The 27,844-nt window shown below is 39.2% G+C and overlaps 3 protein-coding genes and 1 pseudogene across 3 annotated transcripts; 3 read left to right on the forward strand and 1 right to left on the reverse strand.

Annotated features, from left to right (window-relative positions):
- Positions 1–3,163: 3,163 nt before the first annotated feature.
- LOC146469299 (uncharacterized) lies at positions 3,164–7,410 on the forward strand (annotated as a pseudogene).
- Positions 7,411–7,504: 94 nt separating this feature from the next.
- LOC146469300 (uncharacterized) lies at positions 7,505–14,369 on the forward strand. The gene is made up of 2 exons (XM_085123313.1): positions 7,505–12,641; positions 12,678–14,369. Exons 1-2 carry the CDS (start codon positions 7,893–7,895, stop codon positions 14,367–14,369), a joined length of 6,441 nt encoding a protein of 2,146 aa, XP_084979439.1. The 5' UTR covers positions 7,505–7,892.
- A 926-nt stretch (positions 14,370–15,295) lies between these two features.
- On the reverse strand, positions 15,296–16,715 carry LOC146469301 (uncharacterized). The gene is made up of 2 exons (XM_085123280.1): positions 16,343–16,715; positions 15,296–15,738 (listed from the first exon to the last, which is right to left on the reverse strand). Exons 1-2 carry the CDS (start codon positions 16,713–16,715, stop codon positions 15,296–15,298), a joined length of 816 nt encoding a protein of 271 aa, XP_084979406.1.
- A 6,677-nt stretch (positions 16,716–23,392) lies between these two features.
- LOC146469302 (adenosine receptor A2a-like) lies at positions 23,393–25,936 on the forward strand. Its single transcript, XM_085123314.1, has 2 exons — positions 23,393–23,695; positions 25,304–25,936. The coding sequence occupies exons 1-2, from the start codon at positions 23,393–23,395 to the stop codon at positions 25,934–25,936; spliced, it is 936 nt and encodes a 311-aa protein (XP_084979440.1).
- The last annotated feature ends 1,908 nt before the right edge of the window (positions 25,937–27,844 follow it).

The following is a 27,844-nucleotide window of genomic DNA, read 5'->3' on the forward strand; positions in this document are numbered from 1 at the left end:
ATTTTGCTTCATTTAAGAAAATTTGGTTCTTAGCTAAAATAGTCAAACAAACGGCCTGGCAACACTGTCGTTGACAAGATCGTTTTGCATACATTTCTAATTTTAGCATTAATTTAATTTGTGACAGTCTTGAAAGTTAACATTCTCAAATACTTAATGAAAGCAGTAAGATATAAGGGCAGAGACTAAGATTTGTGAGTATAAAACGAATGTAAAATTAAACTTTGATTTCATTTTCATCAATACAAAGCTTACACAGAACATCCATTCACTTGTTTGTGCTAATTTTTCGATGATCGTCGTTTAGTTTATTTCTGTACTGCTTGATATGAAATATCCCAGTTTGTTTTTTTCCAATTATAAGTCCAAGATATCATGATTTGAAATCTGTTTTATCGTTAGTTTGTCCGTTTCTTCTGAGGTTTGCGCACGGCTTTCTTGATAATCAAAACTTAACAAGAGAGTGACAGTGCGAGGCAGACTGTTCGCAAACCAATTCTCCTCGATTATCTTAAAAACTTAAAAAAAGGAGAAATGTATCCAAATCTGACGACAAACTGTCAATTCATCAAGCTTAACGCAATTTTAAAACGCATTGGATTCACGTGTAGTGTAGTCAAGTGATTTATGACGTCATCGCTCTAAGTTTGATATGACAGATATTTGATGACATTTATTATTTCCACAAGGGGTCCAATCGGTTCTTGGTCTTCAAACTGACAGTTAGTTTGCATTCAAATTTTTCAAGTACAAAGATTCTGGGAAGGTTCTTATTATAATTATGTATTACTTGATAATAATTATATTATTGTTATTATTATTATTATTATTATTATTATTATTATTATTATTATTATTATTATTATTATTATTATTAATATTATTATTACAAGTGAACAGGCTTCAAGCAATATATAATATTTTCATAATGCGAAGAATCGATGTATTGGTTGTCAGAATGTCTGTAGTTATTGACAATTGTCACCATTCTTTTGATCTATCTGGTTGATAACATGCACGTATGCTGTAACATTCAATACGTACATTTATATATGGCTGGCTCCGCAAGCGGGCAAGATAAGTCAAAACCTGCGCTCCATTTTGCCCGAGCGCGCAAGATGGAGCTATCTTTCCCGTTTGGGATTACCCGTTGGATTTGGGGGACGCTTTCTCAGAATTAGACATATTTGTATGGAATTTAGGCGACCTTCGACAGGTCACCAGGTCACAGCCTGGTCACCTCCCAATGAAACATAACAAAGCTTTGTAAACTTACGTATTTTATGTAATCTTTCTGGCCATGGGGTTCATTTCTTCATATAATGCAATTTGAACAATGTGCAAACTTGCCAAAGCTCTTTCATGAACTTCGGAATGGCTAATTGTGCAGCTGAGCTTACGCTATTTTAATTTTTGGAATAAAATAAACCATTTCCGAGTTGCTTTGAACCTTATTATGAAAGCGAGGCTAAGTGCAAAGCTTTTATTGTGAAAATTAGTTTTCATTCATATGCAAACAAAAATATTTTTCGCATGAAAAACTTTGCACTTAGCCTCGCTGTCATCATGAGGTTCACAGCAACTCGGAAATGGTCTAACATTTTTCGATTTGAAAGATTAAGAGAAAGGATAATTTCCATCACTTGCAACAGAAAACAACACTGAAAGGGATAGGAAAAGTCATCATGACGTGATATGTCATATTTAACAGTCAATTAGTAAGGCTTTACTTTTGATGTCTGTTGAACAAATTAGTACAAAAACTGTATTTCGGATTTTGTATGCGATTGTTTTGCTATGTAGAAAACCAATCAAAAGTTTACTATGCCAGCTGTTTTGGTTTTCCTTTCTTTTTATCTTTTTTGAATGTTTTGGCTCAAAATAATAGTTTTTTTAGTGGTACCATAGAAACGAAAGTACGGACCAAAAGACGTCATAAATTATCAACGCCTTTGTTTCACTGTCAAACCATATCAACTTGTTTCCTGTTTTCGTCGGTGGTATTAATTCGGTATACCATAACAACCTAACTGCCTCCGACAGATCCCATATCTCGGTATCCAATGGATCCTCAATTTAAAACTGTTACAGGTCAAGTTATCATATGAATTCTCACTGCGATGCTATCATTTGTTTCGACGATTGGTAATGGATCCTTCCTCGCTATCTTTGTCCGCTTTAAGAGCCGTTGTCAATAACTTTCGAGAATCCGGCGACAGAAGCGAAAATTCGAATTTTTTTTTATTTGCCCCAAAAGACCCTTTTGGTGAACTATTTTCAAAAATAATATTCAAAAGTTCCAGCGAATTTTTTTTTCGGCAAAAATTAGGAAAGTTCGAAATCGGCCTCAACGTGGGTCTGTGCACACTTCGGCCGGTCTAATTTTTGATTTTTCTAACAAAAACGGAAAAAGGAAATATTACTTATCCTCATCATATTTACATATTTTAAAGTACAGAATGAAATGGAAAATAAAGAAAATGGTCAGAAAAATCGATCATTTTTCCATTTTTCTAATTTTGACGTTAAATTCAAAAATACAAAAAATACTGTTAACGGCTAAAAACTATTTTGCTTCTTTATAATTTTTTTGTTGTTGTTGAAAAGTGAGAAAAATAACGTAATCTCCGAGTCCTAGATAATTTTTCTATTTTTTCCGTTTTTCCCCAGAAACAGAAAAACAGAAAAATGAAAAAAGGATATTTATTCACACCATTTTTTCATTTTTTTCATTTTGTTTAAAAAATGAAAAAATAGAAAAATGGCATAGATATCATCCAATTTTCCATTATCCTATTTCCACATAAAAAATTGACAAAAGTTAAAAAATATCTTATCATTTTTCAAATTTTTTTTATTTTGACTTGAAATATACCCAAAAAATTAAATATATTAAAAATATATTTTTTTAGGTACTGTTTAAAGCGACAATTTTAACAGTGGTCCTTTAAATCTTATATATATATATATATATATATATATATATATTATTGTCACGAGTGTTTTCCAATCGCCAGCAAATAACAAGACAACCTTTGATGTAACTTTTTTTATAAAATTACCAAATACATCTATGAAGCAAATGTTTCGTCAAAACATTTTCCTGGTGTCGGGGCAAAGGGCCTGGGAATGCCGTACACTCTTGGCGGGAAACCTTGAAAAGATGGCGGGCATTGAAGAGGTTGTAACTGTTCGTTATGTAAGAGAGCTTGTTGAAGAGCAAGAAAAAACACATAAAGAAGTAAGTGACATTTTAAGGCAAGAGTATCCTGGAGTTCATGGACTATCCGAGAGAAGTGTCCGCCGGTACTGTGCTACGAATGGGATACGACGTCATGATTCGCATTTAACTCGTGGAGCTGTCGATGAGGTGGTGGCTTCTGCAGCTGCTGAGGTGAGGGTACATGTCGCATTTTCTATAATATTGGATTCGAAAGCTATACGATGTCCTTCCTTGTAGCAAACCTTAAGTTGTGAACTTGTTGTTGTATTGTTCACCTATTTAGCGCCATTTGAGGCGTCACGCAACGTTCATCGCTAAATGGACAAGGAATGCGTTACTTTCTTGCTCCCAATTCTGGAACTCCTTGCCCTAGCATACCATATTTCCTCGAATAATAGGCGGGGCCGATTATTTCTTGTTCTCGCACGAAAAGAGGGCGATTATTGGATTCGTAAGCTATTCGATATCCTTCGTTGTAGCAAACCTTAAGTTGTTGTATTGTTCACCCATGTAGCGTCATTTGAGGCGTCACGCAACGTCATGCTAACGTCAACGTCAACGTAATCATGGGACGGCTATTATTTGAGGAAATACGTTATTAGAACACCAAAAACAACGCTACATTTAAATATTAACTTAAGACTTTCTTCTCATGTATGAAGGAATGTTGAGTGAGTTTAATGATTAAATGGCCAATTCAATTTATTTTTTATACTTAGACAAAGTTTTTTAATCGTAAAGGTTGGTGCTACATACGGAAGAAAGATGATGACTGGCCACATAAAGCATTACACAGGCTTGCGACTGGGAGTAAACAGAGTGGGCCAGGCACTCAAACGTGTTAATCCACGCCAGCACCATGAACGACAGACATCAATCACCCGCCACTGAAACCCTGTTCCATATTATGCCGAATATTTTGGACACAAACTCCATCTTGATCAAAACGAAAAGCTTATTCGTTATGGCGTGACAGAGGTTATAGCAGTAGATGGCTATAGTTCCTTTATAACTGCTACATCGGTAATGCCATTGAAAAATAATATCACCATCTACAGGGATGTGTTCAGGTTAGCTCTGACATGAAATATATATTATTTGTACATTTTGCAGGTTTAAAAATCCTCAAAACTTCTCACTTGAAATAAAAGGTACAATTTAATGATACTTGTCATCCACTTGTTCTATTATTAGGGAAACCATACTACGTCATGGTTTGTTCGACCAAGTGAGAGTGGACCATGGAAGGGAATTTTATTTAGTGCTGACGGTTCAGGATCACCTAAAGGAGTTACGGAATAATACATCTAGACAGCCGTACATACAAACGCAGTCAAAGCAGGTACGTGGTAATAAAGAGGGGAGGAGAAATGAACCAGTTATTTTCCAAGGTGATCCGTAGACGTGGACCTGAAAAAAAATTTTTACGGGTTTTCTGAAATAAGGTGTTAAAGAAAATATAACTCCTTACGAACAGGTTGAAAACCTGACAGGCTGCAAGTAATCCGCCATGCATCCCTCTTTCCATACTTAAACGGCGACTGATTCTGCATTCTCATCCCCAGAGCTTCCTGGAGGGCTTTTAAAATTGGTCAAAACTAAGGATATCGTACGTTCTTACATATAATTTGTAAAATAACAGGTGCTCCATCGAACTGGACAACGTACAGCTATCTATCTTAACGGGCGCTTACATCCAGCGGTTATTCGTTTATAGAGCTTCCCGCCCGCCATCTCGGTATTTGCTGCAGTGCGAGGTATCACAATTTGTAGAAGCTGAAGTGTCTGACGAGAAAAATGAAAATAATACAGATATTGACCCTATTTAGGCTACCATAGCCACTGAGGCAACTCTTAATAGTCCTGTAAGAGCTTCAATTTCTAGAAAACGCAAAATTCAGGTCAATGAAGGTAAATACAAACAACGAGGAAGCGGTAGCTCAACCTCGTCCTCAGGGAAAGGAAACCCAACATGCGGTTCGGATCGCGTGAAAGAATTTCGCAGTGGTGAGGTAAATTACACATACAACTTCATGTTTGGAGTAGTAATCTAGAACAAAATGACTCTCAAAAGTAAGCAACTTTTCTAAATTTGGGTGGCAACTTTAAAATTTTTTAGCAACTTTAGAGCAACTTTTGGGTGTATTGTCAAGCAACTTTTGCTGGATTTACTAGCACAATCTATTCATGCCTATTGGCGGAGTCTGGTGTTGATTAGTATTTGTTTTACTATTTTAATTCTTAATTAAAGAACCATGCTGTGGAACGGCTCTGGGTAGAGGTTAACTGTCGCACAAACTATCCTATAAAGAGAGCACTGGTTCAAATGGAAAACGATGGTGTCATTGATATAGAGGATGAAGTAACAAAGTTCTGTGTCTCTTGGGTGGCGAACAAAGTAGTGCAAGTAGGACTAAGCTACGTGGTGAATTCATGGAATTCACACCCCATTCCAGGTAAGGAGTCCTAATCGAAAAAAAATATATAGCAATAATAAAAAGTCATCGTACAGCATCAAACTGAAAGTTCCAGTGTCTGTGTCACCGATCGTGACTTGGGAGTCTTTGTCGCTAACGACCTCACATGGAGCAAACAAGTGTTTGAGCAGTCGTGTTGCGCAAATAAACTGTGAGGTTACATTAGACTTAATACAGGATTAATACGAAGCACTGACGTTAGGCGATCGGTCTCTCTCACTTTAGTTAGACCTCTTTTTGGCTATGTAATCCAAATTTGGGCTTCTCAGTCTATCGAACTAATTATAAGAATTGAAAGGGCACAGAGGTGTGCCACTAAATATATTCTCAAATTGCCTTTTTCCTGTACAATTTCTTACATGGATAGACTTAAATCTTTGGATCTGCTTCCATTAACATTCTAGCACGAGTATCTAGATATGGTGTTTTTTTTTTTTTTTAAACATTCATGATCTATTATCGGTAGATCCATCAATTATTCTTAAAGCTTGCATCACGAGGCCTTCTAGATCTTCATCTAGTGTTGTTATTAAATTTGTAGAGCCTAGATGTAAGACAGTAACTTATCAAAAGTCCTACATCATCAGATGCATACGCGTCTGGAACGTTGTTGCTGATGAACTAAACCTGCGCATAAACGTCCTGAATGATTTTAAAAAAATAATAATAAAAATAAAAATAATAATAATAATAATAATAATAATAAACAGGCAATGGTAGAGTATTACAAAACCGCCTTAAGAAGTTATGACTGTGAAAATGCCCGCACTTTTAAGTGTCTGTCTGTCTCAAATTTAATAAGTGTCGAAATCTTGCCCAGCCTGTCTCGTGTTGCTTTTAATTTTGTGATTATTTTAATTATTCATATTTATTTATTTTTTAATTTTCTGGGCCCGCAGTAACTGGCTCGCGCTGTTGCAAATTCCCTGCCACTTTTTCTTTGTTATTTTGTTTGATTACCACCATGTATATATGTTGGCGAAGCTAATGAAATAAAATAAAATAAAATGTTAGGAATATTAAAAACAGACTAAAATATTATGTTGCATTGGATGAAACGGACTTTCGCTAACGGCTCAGCTATTGCTGTAAGTCGTTCGACTATTTCCTTCGGTTGGCAAGTGAGTTGCCATTAGCGATAACCCATTGATAAACGGGATTTTTTTGTAACCCACGTGGGGAATTCTCCCTAAACTGAATTAAGGATAACCCTTCTAGATTAGTCAGACTTTTTTTCAAAAAGTATAATAGAAACGTGAATGAGATTATCTATAGATCTCAAACCGCAGATACTTCCCTTAAACGCAGACAGCTAATTTATGTATCTCGACAGTTTAGTCCAGACGAATAGTCGCTCATGCAGATCTGTAACTGACACAATCTTGCTATAAAATTTTGCAGGTAAAGGTCTTCCACTACAACGACGATGTACTAACAATAAGGCCTCTCCAGTTGACGGCAATGTAGTACCAACAGTCGAAGCAGCTGTGCAGATGTTTCGCGGCCATTTGACTCAAGAACACTCCTTTGGAAGGGATCCTTTGGCGGCCGATATTTCAAAAGCTGATGCCAGAGAAAGAGAGTTCACAAAGTACTTCCCGAGTTTCAAAGTTTTGTTTAATGAAATTGCCAATACTGACGAACTATAACCCTTTCCAAGATGCTTTACTGTACTTTTTGAGGCTCACGGATTATCTCGCTTGCGCTTGAAGTTATAACTCGTTTCTTCAATACATTTTGAAAGTTCGTTTGAATAGAGAATTGAATAGAGATCCAAATAATCGACATGGACGTTATCTATTGTTACTACAGCGGTACTGCAGTAATAGTTTTGTAAGGTCAGCGGATGCATGTCACCAATTTGCTTGGTGACCGCTCATCCTGGCTCGTAGCCGCCATGTTTTCGTTCTCATCACGAGTGTGATTTTGTTTGGTCTTTATCCGTGTAATCCTTCATCATCCACGTGTGTGGAAGGCCGTCTGAGTTGTTATCTTAAGTAAAAAGTTTTATCTTACGAATAACAATCAGTCTGTCTTGTCGAAACTCCTTCGGATGTTATAAGTTTGATGTGCGAAGGCAGCCACAATAACAACTCACGGAGGATGCGGTTGAAATAACAAGTCAAGTTGTGGTTCTTAGTGAAGTTTAATTCTACCGTAATGACTTTGTTGCTGGCAGCGACAACTTTGTAATGGATGCTAAAGAAGACGTTTGCGAGAATTCATCGCGTTTAATTGTTGAACTTACGGAGTTAACGAGGGCTGCCGAAGTGGGGGCATTAAGTGAACAGGAAAATGGTGAGCAAATGGTTGAAGTTCGTAGCAGGAAGCTAACTGAAAAGGGTCGGTACTATCAAACTGAAATCAAAGTTAAATCGTTCAAGTCTAAAAGGTCTACGTTTACAGGAACACTAAGGAATACATTGTTGCTTCGAGGACAGTGTAATGAATTATCAACTTGGAAGCAGGAATTTAGTAGAGCTCAAGTTCTGTGGAGTGAATTCACGGATGCGTATAACGAAATCAGAGAAATTGTTCAAGACGAGGAGTTAGCGAATGTCAGGGACATCTGGGAGCAAGTTTGTGGTGAGTGGTCTAGTTTTGAAAGGGATGTGAGGGATGAAATTAGATACTTGGAACAAACAGTTCTGGAGTCTGGTTCTGTCAGTTCTAAGGGTTCCAAGAAGAGTAAATTGACCAAAACCAATAAATCAAATGTGGATACTGTACTTTCAACCAAGGTAGATAAGTACAAGATACAACAGGAAGAAGCGGCCTTGAAGGTTAAGTTAGCCTTTGTGGAGCAAGAAAAAGCTCTAAAACTAGAGAAGTTAATGCAGGAACAAAAACTAGAAGAGCTCAGACTGAAGATGGAGCTTGAACTAAGCAGAGCCAAGTTAAGTGTATTCGAAGAGATTGAAAAGGAGCAAACACCCTCGCTTCAGGATGAAGACTTAGCTACTCTTCCTTCTGATAGTAAGGGCGAAGGAGTTAAAAGGTTCTTACAATCTCTTCCAGTACCTACCAGTGCTAATGTGGTCTCCACGTCAGTTCAGTCCTATGCCCAAGTTTCTCTAGCGCCAGTTTTAACAACTACATCCACACCTAAGTCAACCACATGTAGTTTGCGGGCATCAGCTCCATCGTTCTCTCCAGCAGCTGTAACAAACTCAGTATTTACTGTTCGTCATTTTGAACATAGACATAGCCTTCCCACTCAAGGAGAAGTGCCTAGTTCTCAAACTGTCACACCAACAAGAGGTGATCCTCCTGTAACTATCCCTTTTAGTGGTCCATCACCAATTATGTCAGCAGTTGTTGCATCGCCTTCAAGCTACCAGTCTGTTCATCCCCAAGGTCAAGCAAACTCCTTCAGTGAAGGGTGGGAAAAGGTAGCATCATCACTGGAAAAATGTATGGACAAATTAACTGAAGCTAACTTAGAACAAAGTACTGTGAGCAAACAATTGTTTGTCTCTGGACAGCTTCCAAAGATTACCATTCCAATTTTTAGTGGTGACCCCCTGCAATACCCAGTTTGGAAAAGTGCTTTCAATGCTCTAATTGACTCGAGACCATTAGAGGCAGACATCAAGTTGAATATGTTGAATCAGTATGTATCAGGAAAGCCAAAACAAGTTGTGGAACACTATCTTCTGATCGGAACAGAAGATGCTTACCAGAAAGCCAAGTCCGTACTGCAGGAAAGATATGGAAATTGCAATGTTGTTAGCTCAGCCTTCATCAACAAGTTAGATAAATGGCCCAAGATAGGTCCTAAGGACGCTGTTGCTCTGAGAGAATATTCTGACCTTCTTGATAAAGTCTTAGCTGCCAAGGAAAACATTCCAGCACTTTCTGTACTGGATTATGCGAAAGAAAATGTGAAGCTATGTGCTAAACTTCCCTACTACTTAGAGACTAAGTGGAGGGATGCAGTTAATCATTGGAGACACACCCATGGAGAAGCTAGTTACCCTACCTTTCTCAAGTTTGCGGGTTTCATCAGAGATGCAGCAGATAAGGCGAACATTCCAGAGTTGGAAAGCCTGTCTACATCTAGCAGTCCAAGTTTTAACAGCAGACAGAAGCCAGATAGGAACAGGGGTAGTTCCCTTGCCACATCAGTCTCGGGCCATAGCAACCGTGAAGCAGATTCTAGTAGTTCTAGTAAATCAAGTCGCCCAGGTCCAGCCGATGTGAATAAGTGTCTCTTCTGTGGTGCAGTGCACAAGTTAGATGACTGCAGTGATTTTTGCAGAAGACCTTTCAGTGAAAGGAGAGATTTCTTCTTCCGTGAACGTTTATGTATGGGCTGTGCAGCCAGTAACAGTCATCAGGTAGCGAACTGCCGAAAGAGATTGAAATGCAGAACATGCTCAGGAATGCATCCCACATGCCTTCACAAGGAACAAACACAAGACAGTGTTGCCGTCTCTAATTGTATGAGTGTATGTTTACTTCCTGATCAAAGCAGTGGATTTGATCACACCATGATTGTACCAGTGTGGGTCAGGCCAGTGGGAGAACCAGACAAGGAAGTGTTGCAGTATGCAGTTCTCGATGACCATTCAAATGTCAGTTTTGTGTCTCAAACTCTTTGTGAACGGTTAAATCTACAAGGCCCGTCAACTGAACTTCTGTTGACAACAATGCAAGAGCAGAATGCACACGTTCAAACCAGCAAGATCACTGGGCTAGAAGTTTTGGATTATCACAGGGAGTGTGTTGTAAAAATGCCAGTGGCCTTCACCCGAGAACTTGTTTCAGCCAATCGATCGCAGATTCCCAAACCTGAAGTGGCCAGAGAATGGCAACATTTGAAGCCCATTGCCGATAAGTTGACACCGTACCATCCAGACGCAGAGATTTCTATCCTGATTGGAAACAACTGTCCGAGAGCTATCCGACCAAGAGAAATAGTTGCCGGTGAAGATGATGAGCCGTATGCCCAAAGAACCGTACTTGGCTGGGGAGTGATTGGAAGAGTCTGCAAGTCACGTGATGAGGAAGACAGAGACAGGGGTGTGTGTAATAGAATTACAGCTTCAGAAGTCCATAGCCGCTTTGCGTTCACTACGAAGGCCAAAGAGATTGTTGACCCGGAGAAGGTTCTACATGTGCTAGAAACTGACTTTGTTGAGACAAGTACTAAGAACAAACCTTATTCCATAGAAGATGAGAGATTCCTAAGGATTCTAGAGAACGGAGTGAAGAAACGACCAGATGGACATTATGAAATGCCCCTTCCATTGAAGTCAAACAATGTGTGTCTACCCAACAATCGCCAGCTTGCTGTAAAGAGGTGGAACCAGCTGAATGCCAGATTCAAGAAGAATCCGAAGTTCTTTGCAGACTACCAGATCTTTATGAAGGACTTAATTTCTCAATGTGCAGAAAGAGTTCCTGTAGATCGTCTTGAAGTACAAGATGGCAAAGTCAATTATGTCCCACATACAGGAGTCTACCACCCAAAGAAACCAGGACAGATCAGAGTGGTGTTTGATTGTTCAGCCCAGTTTAACGGAGTCAGCCTCAACGACAACTTGCTACAAGGCCCTGACTTTATGAACGATCTGTTAGGAATCCTGTGTCGTTTCCGCCAGGAAAGCGTTGCATTTATGACGGACATCAAGAGCATGTTCCACCAGTTCGTAGTTGCTGAAGAGCACAGAGACCTGTTGCGTTTCTTGTGGTGGCGGGATGGGGACCCGTCAAATGAAGTAGTTGAGTACCGTATGAAAGTTCACCTGTTCGGAGCCAGTAGTTCCCCAGGTTGTGCGAACTTCGGGCTTAGGCGAGCAGCTGACGATGGTGAAGAAGAGTTTGGTGCGGATGCAGCTGCGTTTATACGCAGGGACTTCTACGTAGATGATGGGTTGAAGTCCGTTTCAACAGTTCCTGAAGCCATCCAATTGATCAAAGCCAGCCAAGCCATCTGTGACAAAGCAGGGCTCAGATTACACAAGATAGTGTCAAACAAGAAAGAAGTTCTTGAGGCTATTCCGGTTGATGACCATGCAAAGGGAATCAAGGAACTGAACTTAGCCGTAGATCCTTTGCCTATTGAGAGAGCCCTGGGTGTGACGTGGTGTGTTGAGAACGATAGTTTTCGGTTCCGTATTGACTTTCGTGATCGCCCTTTAACTCGGCGAGGTGTCTTGTCGACTATTGGTTCTATCTATGATCCTAACGGTTACATAGCCCCTGTCACACTCAAAGGAAAGCAGATACTCCAGCAGATGTGCAAAGATAAGTTAGACTGGGATAGCCCTGTCCCTGAGTATCTACACCCACAGTGGGAAAAGTGGCGACAAGAAGTCGTAGAGTTGGAGAAGCTGGAGATACAGCGATGTTTCAAACCGAATAACTTTGGCTCCGTGAAAGCTGTGGAGATGCACTACTTTTCAGATGCTTCAATGGAGGGCTACGGTCAGTGCTCTTATCTTAGACTGATTAACGAACATGACCAAGTTCATTGCTCTTTCGTTGTCGGAAAGGCACGGGTAACGCCTCTAAAGCACAAGACCATCCCAAGGCTGGAGTTAGCAGCTGCTACCACCTCAGCAAGAATAAGTGAGTTTGTGAGAAGAGAGTTGGAGTACCCAGAGATCAAAGAGTTCTTCTGGACAGACAGCCGAGTAGTTCTCGGATACATTAACAATGAAGCTAAGAGATTTCACGTTTATGTCGCTAACAGGGTGCAGCAGATCCGTGACCTAACTGATCCTAACTCGTGGTTCTGTGTTGACACAAGCAACAACCCAGCAGATTACGCGTCACGAGGACTCACAGCAAAGCAGCTGGTAGAAGGTTCGCGTTGGTTAACCGGTCCTGAATTTCTATGGAAGAGCGGACCCTGTAAACCTGAAAATGTGGAGGTGTCTCCCCTTCAAGAGTCCGACCCGGAGGTGAAGAAAGTGTCCGTATTGATTACGGAAGTCAAGAGTGTTGTTCCCTTTCCTGATCACTTCGAGACGAGCAGACTGGATGGTGTATCCAGCTGGTACCAAGCTATGAAGGTCATAGCGCTATGTTTACGACTGAAGTCCAAGTTTCAAAGAAGAGAAGTCAAGAAGCCCAGGAAACCAGTGACAAGGTCAGGGGCAGATGCTGAGAAATCTGTGCAAAAGGTTGCACTGTCAGAGCTTCAAGGAGCAGAGAAGACCATCATCCGGTGTTTGCAGTACGAACATTTCTATGAAGAACTTCAAATTCTCTGCAACCTGAATGTGACTGACGGAGAAACAAACAGAAGTCAAGCTAGAAGAAGAAATCAAGCATTGCGAAAGTCCAGTTCGCTGTACAAACTGGATCCCTTTGTGGACCAAGATGGTCTGATTCGTGTTGGAGGACGTATCAGAAGAGCAAATTTACCAGTTGATATGAAGCATCCAGTCATTATTCCGCGAAAAGGTCATTTGACTGAACTGTTGATTCAACATCACCACTTGAAAGTGAACCACATGGGTCGCGGGATAACGAATAACGAGCTGCGCCAGAATGGCTATTGGTTGATCAGTGGATCTTCGGGAGTGTCAAGATTCATATCAAGCTGTGTAACGTGTAGACGGCTACGTAGACCCACAGAGCAGCAGAAGATGGCTTGTCTTCCTGTGGACAGACTCGAACCAGCACCTCCATTTTCCTATTGTGCAGTTGATTTCTTCGGACCGTTCATTGTCAAAGAAAGAAGGAGTGACGTTAAACGTTATGGAGTATTGTTCACGTGCATGGGGTCAAGAAGTGTTCATCTTGAGACTGCCAATTCACTGGACAGTTCTTCCTTTATCAATGCGCTGAGTCGTTTCATGAATCGGAGAGGCGCTGTCAGGCAGCTGAGGTCTGACCAAGGGACAAATTTCGTTGGTGCACGGAATGAATTGAAGTCAGCTTTATCTGAGATGGACCAAGATCACGTTCAAGAGTATTTGCTAAGGAATGGATGCGAGTGGATCCCATTCAAAATGAACCTGCCCCACTCTAGCCACATGGGAGGAACCTGGGAAAGGTTGATTCGCAGTGTACGCAATGCATTGGAACCACTGTTGTTGAAGGCTGGGAACCAACTCGATGATGAAACTTTGCGCACATTTATGACGGAAGTCGAGTGCATTATCAACTCAAGACCTCTCAGTGTTGACTACCTATGTAATGCAGATGCACCAGAGCCGTTAACACCAAACCATCTCCTCACTATGAAGCCAAAACGAGTGCTACCACCACCAGGAGAATTTCAACGAGCGGATGTGTATTGTCGCAGGCGTTGGAGAAGGGTGCAGTATTTCGCGAACGAATTTTGGCTAAGATGGCGCAAAGAGTATCTTCAATCGTTACAAGTCAGACGGAAGTGGGTTCAGCCAAAGAGAAATCTTACTGTTGGTGACGTGGTGATTTCCAAAGAGAATGAGGGAACCCGTAACAAGTGGCCGCTCGGCAGAGTAGTGCAGACTTACCCTAGTGAAGATGGTTTCGTCAGAAAGGTCAGGTTGCTGATGGCAGACGGAGATTTGGATGATCGTGGCAAACGCCAAAGCCCGCCGTCATATCTAGACAGACCTATACATAAGCTTGTTCTACTGTTGACGGCAGGTGAAGAGGTCGAGGAGGATGTCCTTCACCGGGAGACCAGGGAAGTCCCCATCGAGGAGCCAACGAAGAACACTTGAAGAGCGACATGATTATGACAGTGAACATTGCAGTTGAACGTTAAATTTATTAACTTGTTGATCATTTCAGTAACTGCTGCGGAGCAGTTATGTGAATTTTCGAGACACTACTGTTTGCGGAGCATTTAACTACTAGTTTATTGAAGTTTAAACCTTTAAGTTTATTGTTGTTTGTAACTGCACGGATGCAGTTGAGGAGCCATGTTACTACAGCGGTACTGCAGTAATAGTTTTGTAAGGTCAGCGGATGCATGTCACCAATTTGCTTGGTGACCGCTCATCCTGGCTCGTAGCCGCCATGTTTTCGTTCTCATCACGAGTGTGATTTTGTTTGGTCTTTATCCGTGTAATCCTTCATCATCCACGTGTGTGGAAGGCCGTCTGAGTTGTTATCTTAAGTAAAAAGTTTTATCTTACGAATAACAATCAGTCTGTCTTGTCGAAACTCCTTCGGATGTTATAAGTTTGATGTGCGAAGGCAGCCACATCTATAGACTGAACATCTTTGACTTCAGTGTTGAAAAAAAAACATTTTTTTTCACCGTTCAAATTTAAAGAGTAGCATATAATTTAATAATAATAATAATAATAATAATTTGAGGATATCTACGTCAACAACATCACTAACAATATAAGTTCATTCCACTTCAGAATTAGTTATTAAACAGGAAGCTTTAATCATTACCTTTATGTCCTTATAAAATGAACTATTGCACTACGTACGTCTGATTACAATCTTTCTGAGACAACCAAGTAGTGGTGGAACACTGCAGACTACTGGTTACACATGGGTATTGCTCTGTACAAATACAATAATCATACTAAGGCAGAAATTTCAACCACATCAAGTAAATAGGGGAAGTTACATCTAAAATTTGAACTAAAAATGATGAAATGTCCTCTTCCTATGAAGGGTGTGTTGCTCATTAAATAGACTCATGGAGCTTTGAGATGATAACAGCGAAGTCTTCAACTCCTTTTAGAGGGAAATACTTTTCTCTTCCATCATCGCTTTTGCATACTGGGCAACGCCCATCCTGCCCATACCACCTCTCTACACAAGGTGTGCAACCAAGGAGTCGCTGACAGCAGCCAGAGACTGTGATAGGGCGTGCCATCTTAAAACAGATACAGCACTTAAAATTTTCTTTAATGCTAGTGAACAGTATGCTGTTACTTTGACCAACTTTAGCTAGGTTATCCAATTTCTCTGATATTTCGTCCAGCACGTCCCATTCCAAAGGCTCTCTCTCTGGTTTATATCTCTTGTTTCTCCCTTTGCTCCTGTCCGCTTGTTTTTTTTTCTTTTGGTAATCAGAGATGGTAATGGCGTAGATTTTTTTTGCTGGAACATTCCAGAAATCCTCGCCTTGGAAAAAAAAAAAAAGGAAAAAACGTGAATTTTCAAACAGTTGATACAAGCATTTTTACTTTCCCACTTGCCCTATACAGTAGCTTCACTGTAAGATCACTTTGTTACGCCTCTTTGGTATCATGTTTCAGTCAAAAAAAAAATTAATCTGGCATCTCATTAGCTGATCGAAATGTGTTTAACAGCCTATTAACTGCCAGAAGTGATCAGTAGATAAATTCTCCTTATATTCTTAATATATATAATTGAGTAGACATATAAATAGATTACAAAAACTTTACAGTAAGTCCCTATCTAAATATACAACCCAAATTTAATGTGCAATAAAATGTAAAGCAACTAAAAGAGTCGAAGTGCTTATCAGATCTTATGAGTAAGTGACACTGTATGGGAACACATTTGGCTGATGGTGGATGTGTGGACATCTACCAGGGGGGACTTTAATGAAGAAAGAAGTTAATGCCAAAATATAAATTTCAGTGGTGTGTTAATTAGATATACGAAGCTTTTATAAGGTCATTTACTGAAACCACATATATTTCTCTATGCGTCCCAATCAGCAAACAGCTCGTAAAGTGGCTTATCTGTTAAAAAAGCTTACCCCTTGTTGACTCATTGTCCATTATTTCAAAGCCATGGACGTCCACGATCACCAAATCCTCGTCCATATTCAGATATTCTTTTACCAACTTTGCTACGTCGTTGACGTTGCATTCTTCTGGAGCCAACCTCAAATGAGCTGTGTGGGTTTTCACAATTTCTTTATCTTCAAAATGTGCGAAGAAGACCACTCTTTTAAAGCCCGGTGATGCCTTGGTTTTTCCTCTGCCCTGAAATGTGGACAGCTTGCTGCTGACACTAGTGTGAGCTTTAACCTGTGTTGCTGTTGCTGTAGAACGCCCGATGCCAAACTGCTGTGGTGAAGGAATTAGGGTTTCATTGCAAATACCGGGCACATTAGAGCATTCTCCCATAACTTGGAGTGTAAGCTTGTCCTGCCAGAATGTAGTGTCAAATGCTCCTGTGATCTCACTAAGGAATCTAGCAATTCTGGTAAAGTCATCCTCAAGGTACAAAGTTTCAGGAACAACCTGAAAAGAATGGTGAAATAAGTAATTTAAACTATAAAAAGGAAAAGCCACGAGCAACTTAATTACTTGAAGGCGCAATTTCAACATTCAAAATAGTTTTCATTGCAAACACTTTATGGGAAGCATGCGAGGACTATCTGGCTTGATTTTGGCGTACAACCTATGGGGGACGCGCGGAAGGTGGCTTGGGCAAGGGAAACAGGCGAGAGAAACCTTCCATAATGGTAATTTGCTCCGGGAACATTCAGGCGCATTAAGCTTTAATCCTATCAGAACTGTTTCGCTAAAAAACTGTAGCAAAAATAATTTTGTGTGCAATTTTATGAGCGACACTCCTTTAAGCCAAAAAGTGTTACAAGGAAAATAATTCAAAATTTATCATCCTTTATCTCAGTTTACATTGTGTAAATATCCTTCTTGGGATGTGGGAGTGGGAGATGGGGTGGTGGGGTGGGGACAGGCAACCATTAAAAATATCACCTACATGTCTGCAATCGATTACATAGCCGCTTTTCTTATAAACTCTTTTGAAATAAAACTTGCTGAATGTTTGACAGGTTTTTAAACCTTTTTTTTTTCAACCAAAATAAACAATATGGGCATGACGCGTTGCGTGACAGACGCACGCTTCATTGTCAAGTGCATGTGCAGCAAATTCCTCAACCCATGTCAGTGTTAAAAATGCTAGTCCGTTTCTAAACAGCTGTATTTAAGATCTCATTGTTTGATGCTTTATTATTTTGTGCCTGTGCCTATAGTTATTATAGGAAAAAAAGAATGAGTCTATTTGCATGTATAAGACTTATTCTAATGGATTTTCTCTCGGAATAGCTTCCATTTCATTCAGTAAATTCCCTGCTCAAATATACAATAAAATAAGTTGAGAAGCAATCATGTTTGTACATTCTGTACTTAGCAAGCCGAGAACTTAACTCTCTTGGGTCTACATAAGTTCTTTAGAAAAGTTAATCACATGTAATATATACGAGCCAAGCTCAATAAAAAGACAAACCATGCAAGGCAGCCCTATGGATGTAAAAGTTGGGGAATTGGTCGATCAAGGAAGACAATGAAGACCATCATTGACAAGTGGCAGAGATATGTAAACTCACCTTAAATACGGACGAGATTTTGCTTACTTGGAGATCCTCCTCTCCCATCACTATCCTCTTCTCTCCGCTCCACAATACGAATTGTTTTAAGGGCCCAAGATCCATGGCTTCTGTTCACGGCAACTACAGACACTACAAACCGATCGGACTGAAATTTGGCGGGAAAGAAGGATGCCAGCTGGGTCACGTGTTGAATTAATTGCCCGTTTGTAATTTTTTCGCGGTGTCTTTTGTGATTAACATTTGGGAAAGTGTAAAATAGGTTTTAAAGGTCCAAAAATGGTCAAATATATTTACCTTTTTATTGCAATAATGAAAAACTGGATGATATATTTCAATTTTCAAACCCTACGATCAATTTAAGTGGAAAAAAAATGAATATCCTGTCGAAATCCTTGTGGCATTTTTCGATTTTTCATGAGGAAATAGAATAATGGAAAATTGGATCATAACTATGCCATTTTTCTATTTTTTCATTTTTTGAACAAAATGAAAAAAATGAAAAAATGGTGTGAATAAATATCCTTTTTTCATTTTTCTGTTTTTCTGTTTTTGGGGAAAAACGGAAAAAAAAGAAAAATTATCTAGGACTCGGAGATTACTTTATTTTTCTCTTTTCTCAACAACAACAAAAAAATTATAAAGAAGCAAAATAGTTTTTAGCCGTTAACAGTATTTTTTGTATTTTTGAATTTAACGTCAAAATTAGAAAAATGGAAAAATGATCGATTTTTCTGACCATTTTCCTTATTTTCCATTTCATTCTGTACTTTAAAATATGTAAATATGATATGGATAAGTAATATTTCCTTTTTCCGTTTTTGTTAGAAAAATCAAAAATTAGATTGGCCGAAGTGTGCACGGACCAACGTGCCCTATGGCCCGATTGAAATTATGCAAATTAGTACATTTTCAAAACTCTCGTTCAAGACAAGGCAACGTTTTCTCAAGTTGACACTTTCACAATCGTTTTTACATCCCTTTTGCTTGCTTCCAAACTATATTTTATCTCGACCTGAACATTCTTTCATTTGAAGTTAGCAACGTAAAGAATACAATGTTTGCTATTTCTTAGATAGAGTGATTTTAGCCATATTTCAGATGACCATATCATCGGGGGTATACGAATATACTGGTAATGAAATACCTGTTTTGAACGGGTAATTTTTGTTATTTATCATGTTAAAATATTTAGTTTGGCCCGTGGAAAGCGAGCGCGCTAGGTCGAGATGTGTGGAATGCACTTTGACACAATTCGCCATTTCAGCACTTCATGTTCCTCCTGTAACTTTGCAAGTGTCAATACAGTTCACGGAAGCTTTTAGATAAAAGCCAAGGTCTCTGGTTTCATTTCATGCTTTAATACACGTAAATAACAAGCTTTAAACTTGAGAGCTCCCCATATTAGCATTAAGTCATCAAATGATTCGTTTCAGGTGAAATTTTCGAGTTTATATTGAGCCGTTCAAGTGAGATGAAAGAGCCGTTCCCAGGGAAACAACTTGAAATCAGTGAAATTAATACCCTGTCTCTCATATCATGCTACACTTCCAAACTACCGTTATTTTTAAGCTAGAAAGTGTAAATGCTCCCTTTTTACGTGACCTAAAACAGAATTTGCCTTAAATATTACGAACAAAGTCCACTGCAATAAAAAACTGAAAAAATCGCGCACCGACGTAAACTGTAAACATCAGCCGTTTCTCAACTCGCCACATGGATGAAACGCGTCCGTCGTTTTACCTCTGTATACATTTATGACCAGAAAGTAGAAACAAAAATTTTTCTCTATGCCCATCTGTATAAAAACCCTTGCCAAGGAAGCTTTTGTTTTTCTGTGTGTTTGTCGAAAATACTGAAGAATAGTGCAACATTGTTACTGTCTACTTGGCTCATTCAATTACAACCGGATAACACGACTGAATACTAGATATAAAGAAATGCTCTTACTTCTCTGCAATCGTTACTCACATTATATACGGCGATGTCACATCCCCGAGGCAAGGCTGAAAGTCGTCTCAAATTCCGCATATTAGAAATTTAAAGTTTTGAACAACGCGAACAACTTTCATTGCGTGACAAGTGAAATGTGATACGCAAGCGCGCGAAAAGCACAGGAATAAGCTTTGTCAATATTTGCGCTTGTCAGTGATGACAGTGCAAAAATAATTTTTGAAATTACAAGATGAAATTGAGACAAGTCAAGGTTTGCAAGGTATATTTAATGGACTGAAACGATAATCATGTAGTTTTCCTCCTCCGAGATTCACTCTGTATTGTCTGTGCCGGATTCTCATCAATAACATTACAGAAAAAGTAAAACCGAAATTAATTTACAAATCAAGTCAACAAATTAAGACCTTTTGAAACCTCAATGCGGTATATCAGTACTATCCTCAAACAAAAAGCTAATACACTGAGGAGAGTGAAGTTTGTCTTTCGCCATGGATCAATGCTCAAAAGTTGTGGATAAAGCGAACCAGCCGTGAACTGTAGTACTAAAAATAGTTCGCAGGAAAAAAAATACAGGAAAATGTATGGAAAGTTCAAAACACGACTGGACGCTCTCTGGCACAGTTACATCCCTCCAATTTTTTTTCTTAAAATCCTTTTCCTAACGCTAAAAGTTTCCAATTCATGAATTTTTCAGCAGCAATGTTTTATTATTTTATGAAAATTATTTGACATCTAATTTCCATACAAACACTGTTATTTCAAGCCTGTTTGCCTACTCTTCAAAATGACGTCGAAAACCGTGATAAGGCCTATTGCAGTCAAATATTTAACGTAGCTTTAATGTCAGTTTGAGATGAGTCAATGATGGTGATAAAATGTTAACCGGAAATACACAACATTATTCTGCATTATTGCTGACGGTAGAGCTGATCGAATTTTAAGGTAAGAGTTTAACCTTAATTTATTTTCTAGCGCGCACTAGTGTCAAAGGACAAGGGGCACGACTGGCATTTCTCAGATGTTCGTGTTCGGTCTAAAAGACGGTGTTATCTCTTACGGGCCGTCACTGTTCAAGTCTGACGTTGTCTTTGTTAAATCCTCCTAGCGTGCTCCAGAGTATCCACCACACAAACAGCCTTTGAAAAGGCCATTGAGAGTATCTTTTGAGCCTGTGTACCAGAGTCTAGTGATTATTCAATTTATAGTGATCTTTATATGGAATTGGTTGAAGATATAACTTAATTACGAGTTCCATTTGGATTAGGTTAAGCCACAGTGCATACATTGATCATGATGAACAACGATTCTAAAAAAAATAGGGGAAAATCAGAAAAGGAAATATAAATGTTCTTTCATGCTCTTAGTTTCACTCAAATGAAAACACTTTACCTGCCCTTTCTAGCAACAACACTATTTCGTCTTGAATTTCTTCATAGGCCGGATCTTTTGTGCCTGTATAGGTGCGAGCGAACGCCCTTTTTGCATTGATTAAGCGTAACACATTGCAAATATTGCGCATTTTTTGAGCTTGATCGATCCGCACGGAGAGGTTCCATGGCGAAAGAAAAACTTTACTCTCCTAAATGTATTAGCTTTTTGTTTGAGGATAGTATTGAAATACCGCATCAAGACCTCGAAAGCTCTTGATTGGTTTACTTTTCATTTTAGTTAATTTCGGCTTTATTTTGAGGAAATAAAGGTGGTTGTTGTTGTTGTTGTTGTTGATGAGAATTCGGTAAAATCCCCCCCGGGGGATACATGAATTTCGTTTCAATCCGGCAATCAAATATACCTTGCAGACCTTGACTTGTCTTAATTTCTTCTTGTAATTTCAAAAATTATTTTCGCACTGTCATCACAAGCGCAAATGTTGACATAGCTTGTTCCTGTGCTTTTCGCGCGCTTGCGTATCACATTTCACTTGTCACGCAATGAAAGTTGTTCGCGTTGTTCAAAACTTTAAATTTCTAATATGCGGAATTTGAGACAACTTTCAGCTTTGCCTCTGGGATGTGATATCGCCGGATATAATGTGAGTAACGATTGGAGAGAATTAAGAGCATTTTTTTTATATCTAGTATTCAGTCGTGTTATCCGGTTGTGATTGAATGAGTCAAGCAGTCAGTAACAATGCTGCACTATTCTTCAGTATTTTCGACAAACACACAGAAAAACAAAAGCTTCGTTGGCAAGGGTTTTTATACAGATGGGCATAGAGAAGAATTTTTGTTTCTACTTTCTGGTTATAAATGTATACAGAGGTAAAACAATAACGGACGCATTTCACCCATGTGGCGAGTTGAGAAACGGCTGATGTTTACAGTTTACGTCGGTGCGCGATTTTTTCAGTTTTTTATTGCAGTGGACTTTATTCGTAATATTTAAGGCAAATTCTGTTTTAGGTCACCCAAAAAGGGAGCATTTACATTTTCTAGCTTAAAAATAACGGTAGTTTGGAAGTGTAGCATGATATGAGAGACAGGGTATTAATTTCACTGATTTCAAGTTGTTTCCCTGGGAACGGCTCTTTCATCTCACTTGAACGGCTCAATATAAACTCGAAAATTTCACCTGAAACGAATCATTTGATGACTTAATGCTAATATGGGGAGCTCTCAAGTTTAAAGCTTGTTATTTACGTGTATTAAAGCATGAAATGAAACCAGAGACCTTGGCTTTTATCTAAAAGCTTCCGTGAACTGTATTGACACTTGCAAAGTTACAGGAGGAACATGAAGTGCTGAAATGGCGAATTGTGTCAAAGTGCATTCCACACATCTCGACCTAGCGCGCTCGCTTTCCACGGGCCAAACTAAATATTTGAACATGATAAATAACAAAAATTACCCGTTCAAAACAGGTATTTCATTACCAGTATATTCGTATACCCCCGATGATATGGTCATCTGAAATATGGCTAAAATCACTCTATCTAAGAAATAGCAAACATTGTATTCTTTACGTTGCTAACTTCGAATGAAAGAATGTTCAGGTCGAGATAAAATATAGTTTGGAAGCAAGCAAAAGGGATGTAAAAACGATTGTGAAAGTGTCAACTCGAGAAAACGTTGCGTTGTCTTGAACGAGAGTTTTAAAAATGTACTAATTTGCATAATTTCAATCGAGCCATCGGCACGTTGAGGCCGATTTCGAACTTTCCTAATTTTTGCCGAAAAAAAATTCGCTGGAACTTTTGAATATTATTTTTGAAAATAGTTCACCAAAAGGGTCTTTTGGGGCAAATAAAAAAAAATTCGAATTTTCGCTTCTGTCGCCGGATTCTCGAAAGTTACTGACAACGGCTCTTAAGAATCTTCCCACTTTTCCAAACATCTTGTTTGCCAATCTTGCCTTGGTTGACCCCTTAATGCTCTCATCAACGTTCCACTCTTTGCAATAAACCGTACTCCGGTATCCAATTCGATGAAAGGAAAATGGGCTATAATGTGCAGTTCATTACACCTGGAATTCACTCTTCTGAATATAGCCTCTATGACGGCGCTAATGCTGGACAGATTCCTGGCTTTGTATCTTGACCTCAAGTACTTTACATGGAAGACAACCAAGAAAGCTTATGCAGCAGTTTCCCTTATTTGGTTGGTCTGTACTGTCCTGGTCGGGTTAACATCAATGGCTTTAATCGAGATTGATGTGGATTCGCCATATGAAGAATCAAGAAGGAAAATTTTTGAGCACAGAAAAAAGTTCTTCGCACCCACAATGTTTAATTTTACAGCAGCTGCAACAGTGCTTGGAATTTTGACGAATTACACTATTTACCAAAAGAAAAAACAGGTGAGATAAGACTTTTCTGGTAAGTAGTTATAAAATTCCAAGAAAAATTAAGGTCAACTGATTTCTTTAAATATATCAAAGCTATGTCAAATTGTAAACTAATATCCCTTTTCTCCAGACCTCGAGATATTTCTTTTCTTAATCATTTTTCCAGTTTGTTTGCCGAGTCTGTTCAAAAAGATACTGGCGTTTTCCAGCATTTCGCTTTGCCGGCTTTCCTTTAGCACAGATAAAATATTAATGACGGAAAGAATAAGTATATGAATATGCGACAAAATTTAATCCACGCTAAAATGTTGTGTTTGTAGCGTTCAATCCTTTACACCATTGCTTGCCAAGAAAACCTTTTGGTTCAACTGTATGAAGACTTCCGACGTCAGGTGTTGAAACAAACGGAAATTCCCATAATCATTTCAATGGAAATTTCCATCTTCAAGTTTTGGAACAAAGAAAAAGGCAAAGTAATCTCCTCATGTTCAATTCTTATCTAGAAATAGATATCGCTGATCTCTTCCATCAACTTTTGTTGGCAAGTGAGTAACAAATAACATGATCGGAGAAATTTCACTTTCTTAACATTTTCTGATTCGATCTTTTCACACTCCAAGCTGTGCTCGAAACCCAATGGTGAGATCGTGAATTCTACACGACTTGAAGCCATTAGTTCTGAACAAACAAGATCATTCAGAATTATTCGCTAGTTATAAACAATGAACCTTCACGTCAATAATATAATGACTGATTGTAATAATAAGCTTTGATAACTGTAATAAATCTGAGGGCACAACGTTTATCTACTTGGAGCACTTATACCAACATTTGATTTATCCCAAGCCAGAGGAGTAAATTGTAAAAGTGGCTCGTTAACTTTTTAAGTTCCCACCCTCCGTTATCTGACATTACACATGGAAGCAGGAAAAACAGACATGCAACTGAGTCTGCAGAAGTGACTTTCACTGCACTTGAAAATATAAGCAACAACACAAACTCAACACACGATTCGCTAGTAATTTGAGCAGCTCGCAACACTCAAAGTTGTAATTAACAAATTCAAAAGTAGAAGGATTATCTGCCTTAGCGCTATACGAGGTGTATAATTTAATTTATCATAATAAACAGAGCACAAGTTGGGCGTATTCAACTACCGATTTCTCTTTCAGAAGAGCTAATAACGCTAGTTTTTAAGAAAATCAAAATTCTAAGGAGCAACTGTCAGATTAATGGTCCGAGACAGAGACACCATATTTATTTTACTGTTCACTATTTTAATGATTCATATTTTCGCCAGATTGACACAATGTGCTGCTAGTGTCTCTCAGCAAATGAACATTATTACCTCAAGTGATCAATTTAAAACCAATCAGATTCTGAGAAAATTAAGTAGTGCACTATAATCCGGAATAGTCGCAGGGCAAAGGGCTTCCAATGTTGAAAAAGAATGCAAAGAAAAACAACTCATATTTTGGATATGCGACGCGAAGCAGCAGTTGTTTTCATCTGCATTTTCATTGGGTATCAAAACTCGTGCAGGTGACGATCTTACAGTACTGGGCTAAGAATAATTAACGAGTTCTTTCAAAATTCTTGTTACCCTTCTTTCCTTCATAGAGAATGTTGCTGAATTTACCTCCACTTCAAGCCGAGGCTAGGCTCAAGCAGGATATCCAAGCCGCTAAGACCGTGGCCATGGCTGTGGTAACATACTTCATCTGTTACCTTCCAGCAGTTATCTACGCCATTTTGCGCCCTGATACCGTTCACTCGTGGTTTTCCTTCTTTGTTTCCTTTTGCACGTTTTTTTCAAGCTCCTCAAACCCAATTATCTACGTATTCAGGAACAGAAAATACGGAGCCGCTATCAGGCAGCTTGTGAAGGATCCTTGTGGAAGAAGTCCGTTTCAAGAAAGGCCTGTTATAACTGGAAAAGAAGCGAAGCAACCAAAGATCAAGACGAGCTCACGTGATGAGGTCGGAGAACCAGGAGCATCCATAACACATGAGGCAAACCCTGAGAGAGAGGCTAATAACCAAAGGAGAGCTGAAAACAGCGTGTCTCAATCATGCATGCAGGTTAAAAATGCATGGCAGGAGAACGACCCTGAGAAGGCCGGTCCCGATTGGTTAGAAGCTAACGAGAAGGGACAAGGTCAATATTTGACTTCGCCGGGTTTGGAAAGTGAAGAGACAAACCAAGACATGAATGTAACGGAGAAGAAATTTTCAGGACATTGTGAAGACTAAAGCTAAAGTTTTCCTCTTTTGACCAATTATTTCTATACTCGCTTAATTTAAAACACAGAAACAATTTTTAATAATTAAGCAGAGACCCGTCGCTTTATTCTTTTCAAAATCTTTTTAAAACCATTAGTTAGAAATTTAAATAGCAATTTGCTTAGCCATAAAATTATGAGGTTTAAAAATCAATAAGAGGTGAATCACCGGTGGTTAAGCAACGTTATGTACATAAACAAGTAAGTCATCTGGGCTTTCGAAAAACAGTTCAGATTAGTAAAGCATCTTCCAACGTACCTAATGATTAAAAAGGGTAATTATGAGATCAATTTGAACAGCAAAATCTTGATTTGACCGTCTCACAATAGTTTTCATCGTTAGCAGCTGCTGAATGTCTTTGTTGTGAGTTCTATTTGTTCAGCTCCTTTAACTCTCTGTATATATCTTTGGGGCTATACTTCAATTACAAGGTTTCAGTATCCATTCTATATTCTTTTTTGTTTCTTCTAGCAATGGTCTTATTTTTATGGTTTTACCGGTGCTGGTAAGTCAAGATCTGGAGACGAGAAACCCAAGATACGCGTGCAGCACGCGTAAGCTTTTTAAAATCGTGTAAAGGAAGAACTGAATTGATTGGTTGTCTCTTTTTTTGGAGGCTGACAGCGGGGAGGGCGTGGTTGAGGGTGTTTAGGAAGTCCGTAGCTGTATTTATGTCGGGCATTACTACTATTACAACATATCTGCGGTAATAAGCTGACAACTTGCCACCCAGCTCTACCAAAAACCCACAAGGAGAAGTTTACTTAGCTATGCGCCCTATTTTATCGGCAACGAATTAACACCTCCCACCCCGCCCACCCCGCTGTCAGCTTCACCATGGAGACTGAAAGGGATGGAATGCTTCCCTTTCTCGACACCCAACTCCCAAGCCGAGCACCCCAAATTGAGACTACGGTTAAGGGTTTATGTGAAGCCTACCAATACTGGTTTATTTCTCCAGTACCAGGGTCACGTCGACAACCGGTGTAAACGTAAACCTAGCTTATTAGCAACCATGCTTGATCGCGCATACCGTTTGTCCTCGCCATGGGCTTATTTTTCGGAGGAATGTGAGCGTTTGAAGGGTTTGTTCTCACGTCTGAAGTACCATCAATATCTTATCCACTCCATCCACTCCACCATTAATACCTTTGTCACTCGAGGCCGAGGGTTGCTGACCAGCAGTCATCACGGGCTTCGGCAGAAATGGCGGGAAACGGCGTGACCTAAGTAGTCATACCCTTCAAGGGCCAGGATTCGGCTAACAGTTGAAAGACCTTAGCCTCAAGCTCCAAACCACAATTCAACCCGTATTTGTCAGTCGGAAAATTGGCCAGGACCTCCTGCATACACGCGTGGATGGTCAGTACGCGAACACTTCGATAAAGATCACGCGGGCGCTCTCCCTGAGGACCTCCTCAGTTGCTTCACTGAAGTGTTGAAAAATCGCAGGACCAAACTTGACTGTTTAATTAACGAAATACTTTAGATAAAAGAATTAAGACCAGGTTTGAATGTGCAAACAGGCAATCCGTGCTAAAGTCTTTGTCTAGCTCGGCTTCCTTTATGTAAATTTACATGACTTGAACTTCTTTTGAACTCGCTTTCCGATTTATTCTTTCCTTGATAATGGCGTCATGAGGTCGCCGAAACGTCGGAACTTTATATCGTTAGTTTTTACTTGTTTATGTCGTCCCATTTTGCTTCATTTAAGAAAATTTGGTTCTTAGCTAAAATACTTAAACAAACGGCCTGGCAACACTATCGTTGACAAGATTATTTTGCATACACGGGTGTTATAAAAGATCTTCTGCTCTGTTTATTTGTGAAAAGTACCATTTCGCAAAGTATTATTTCATTTCGTTTCGTTTCGCAAAG

Source organism: Pavona decussata, unplaced genomic scaffold (assembly GCF_977016875.1).
Source record: "Pavona decussata unplaced genomic scaffold, jaPavDecu1.1 SCAFFOLD_124, whole genome shotgun sequence".
NCBI lineage: Eukaryota > Metazoa > Cnidaria > Anthozoa > Scleractinia > Agariciidae > Pavona > Pavona decussata.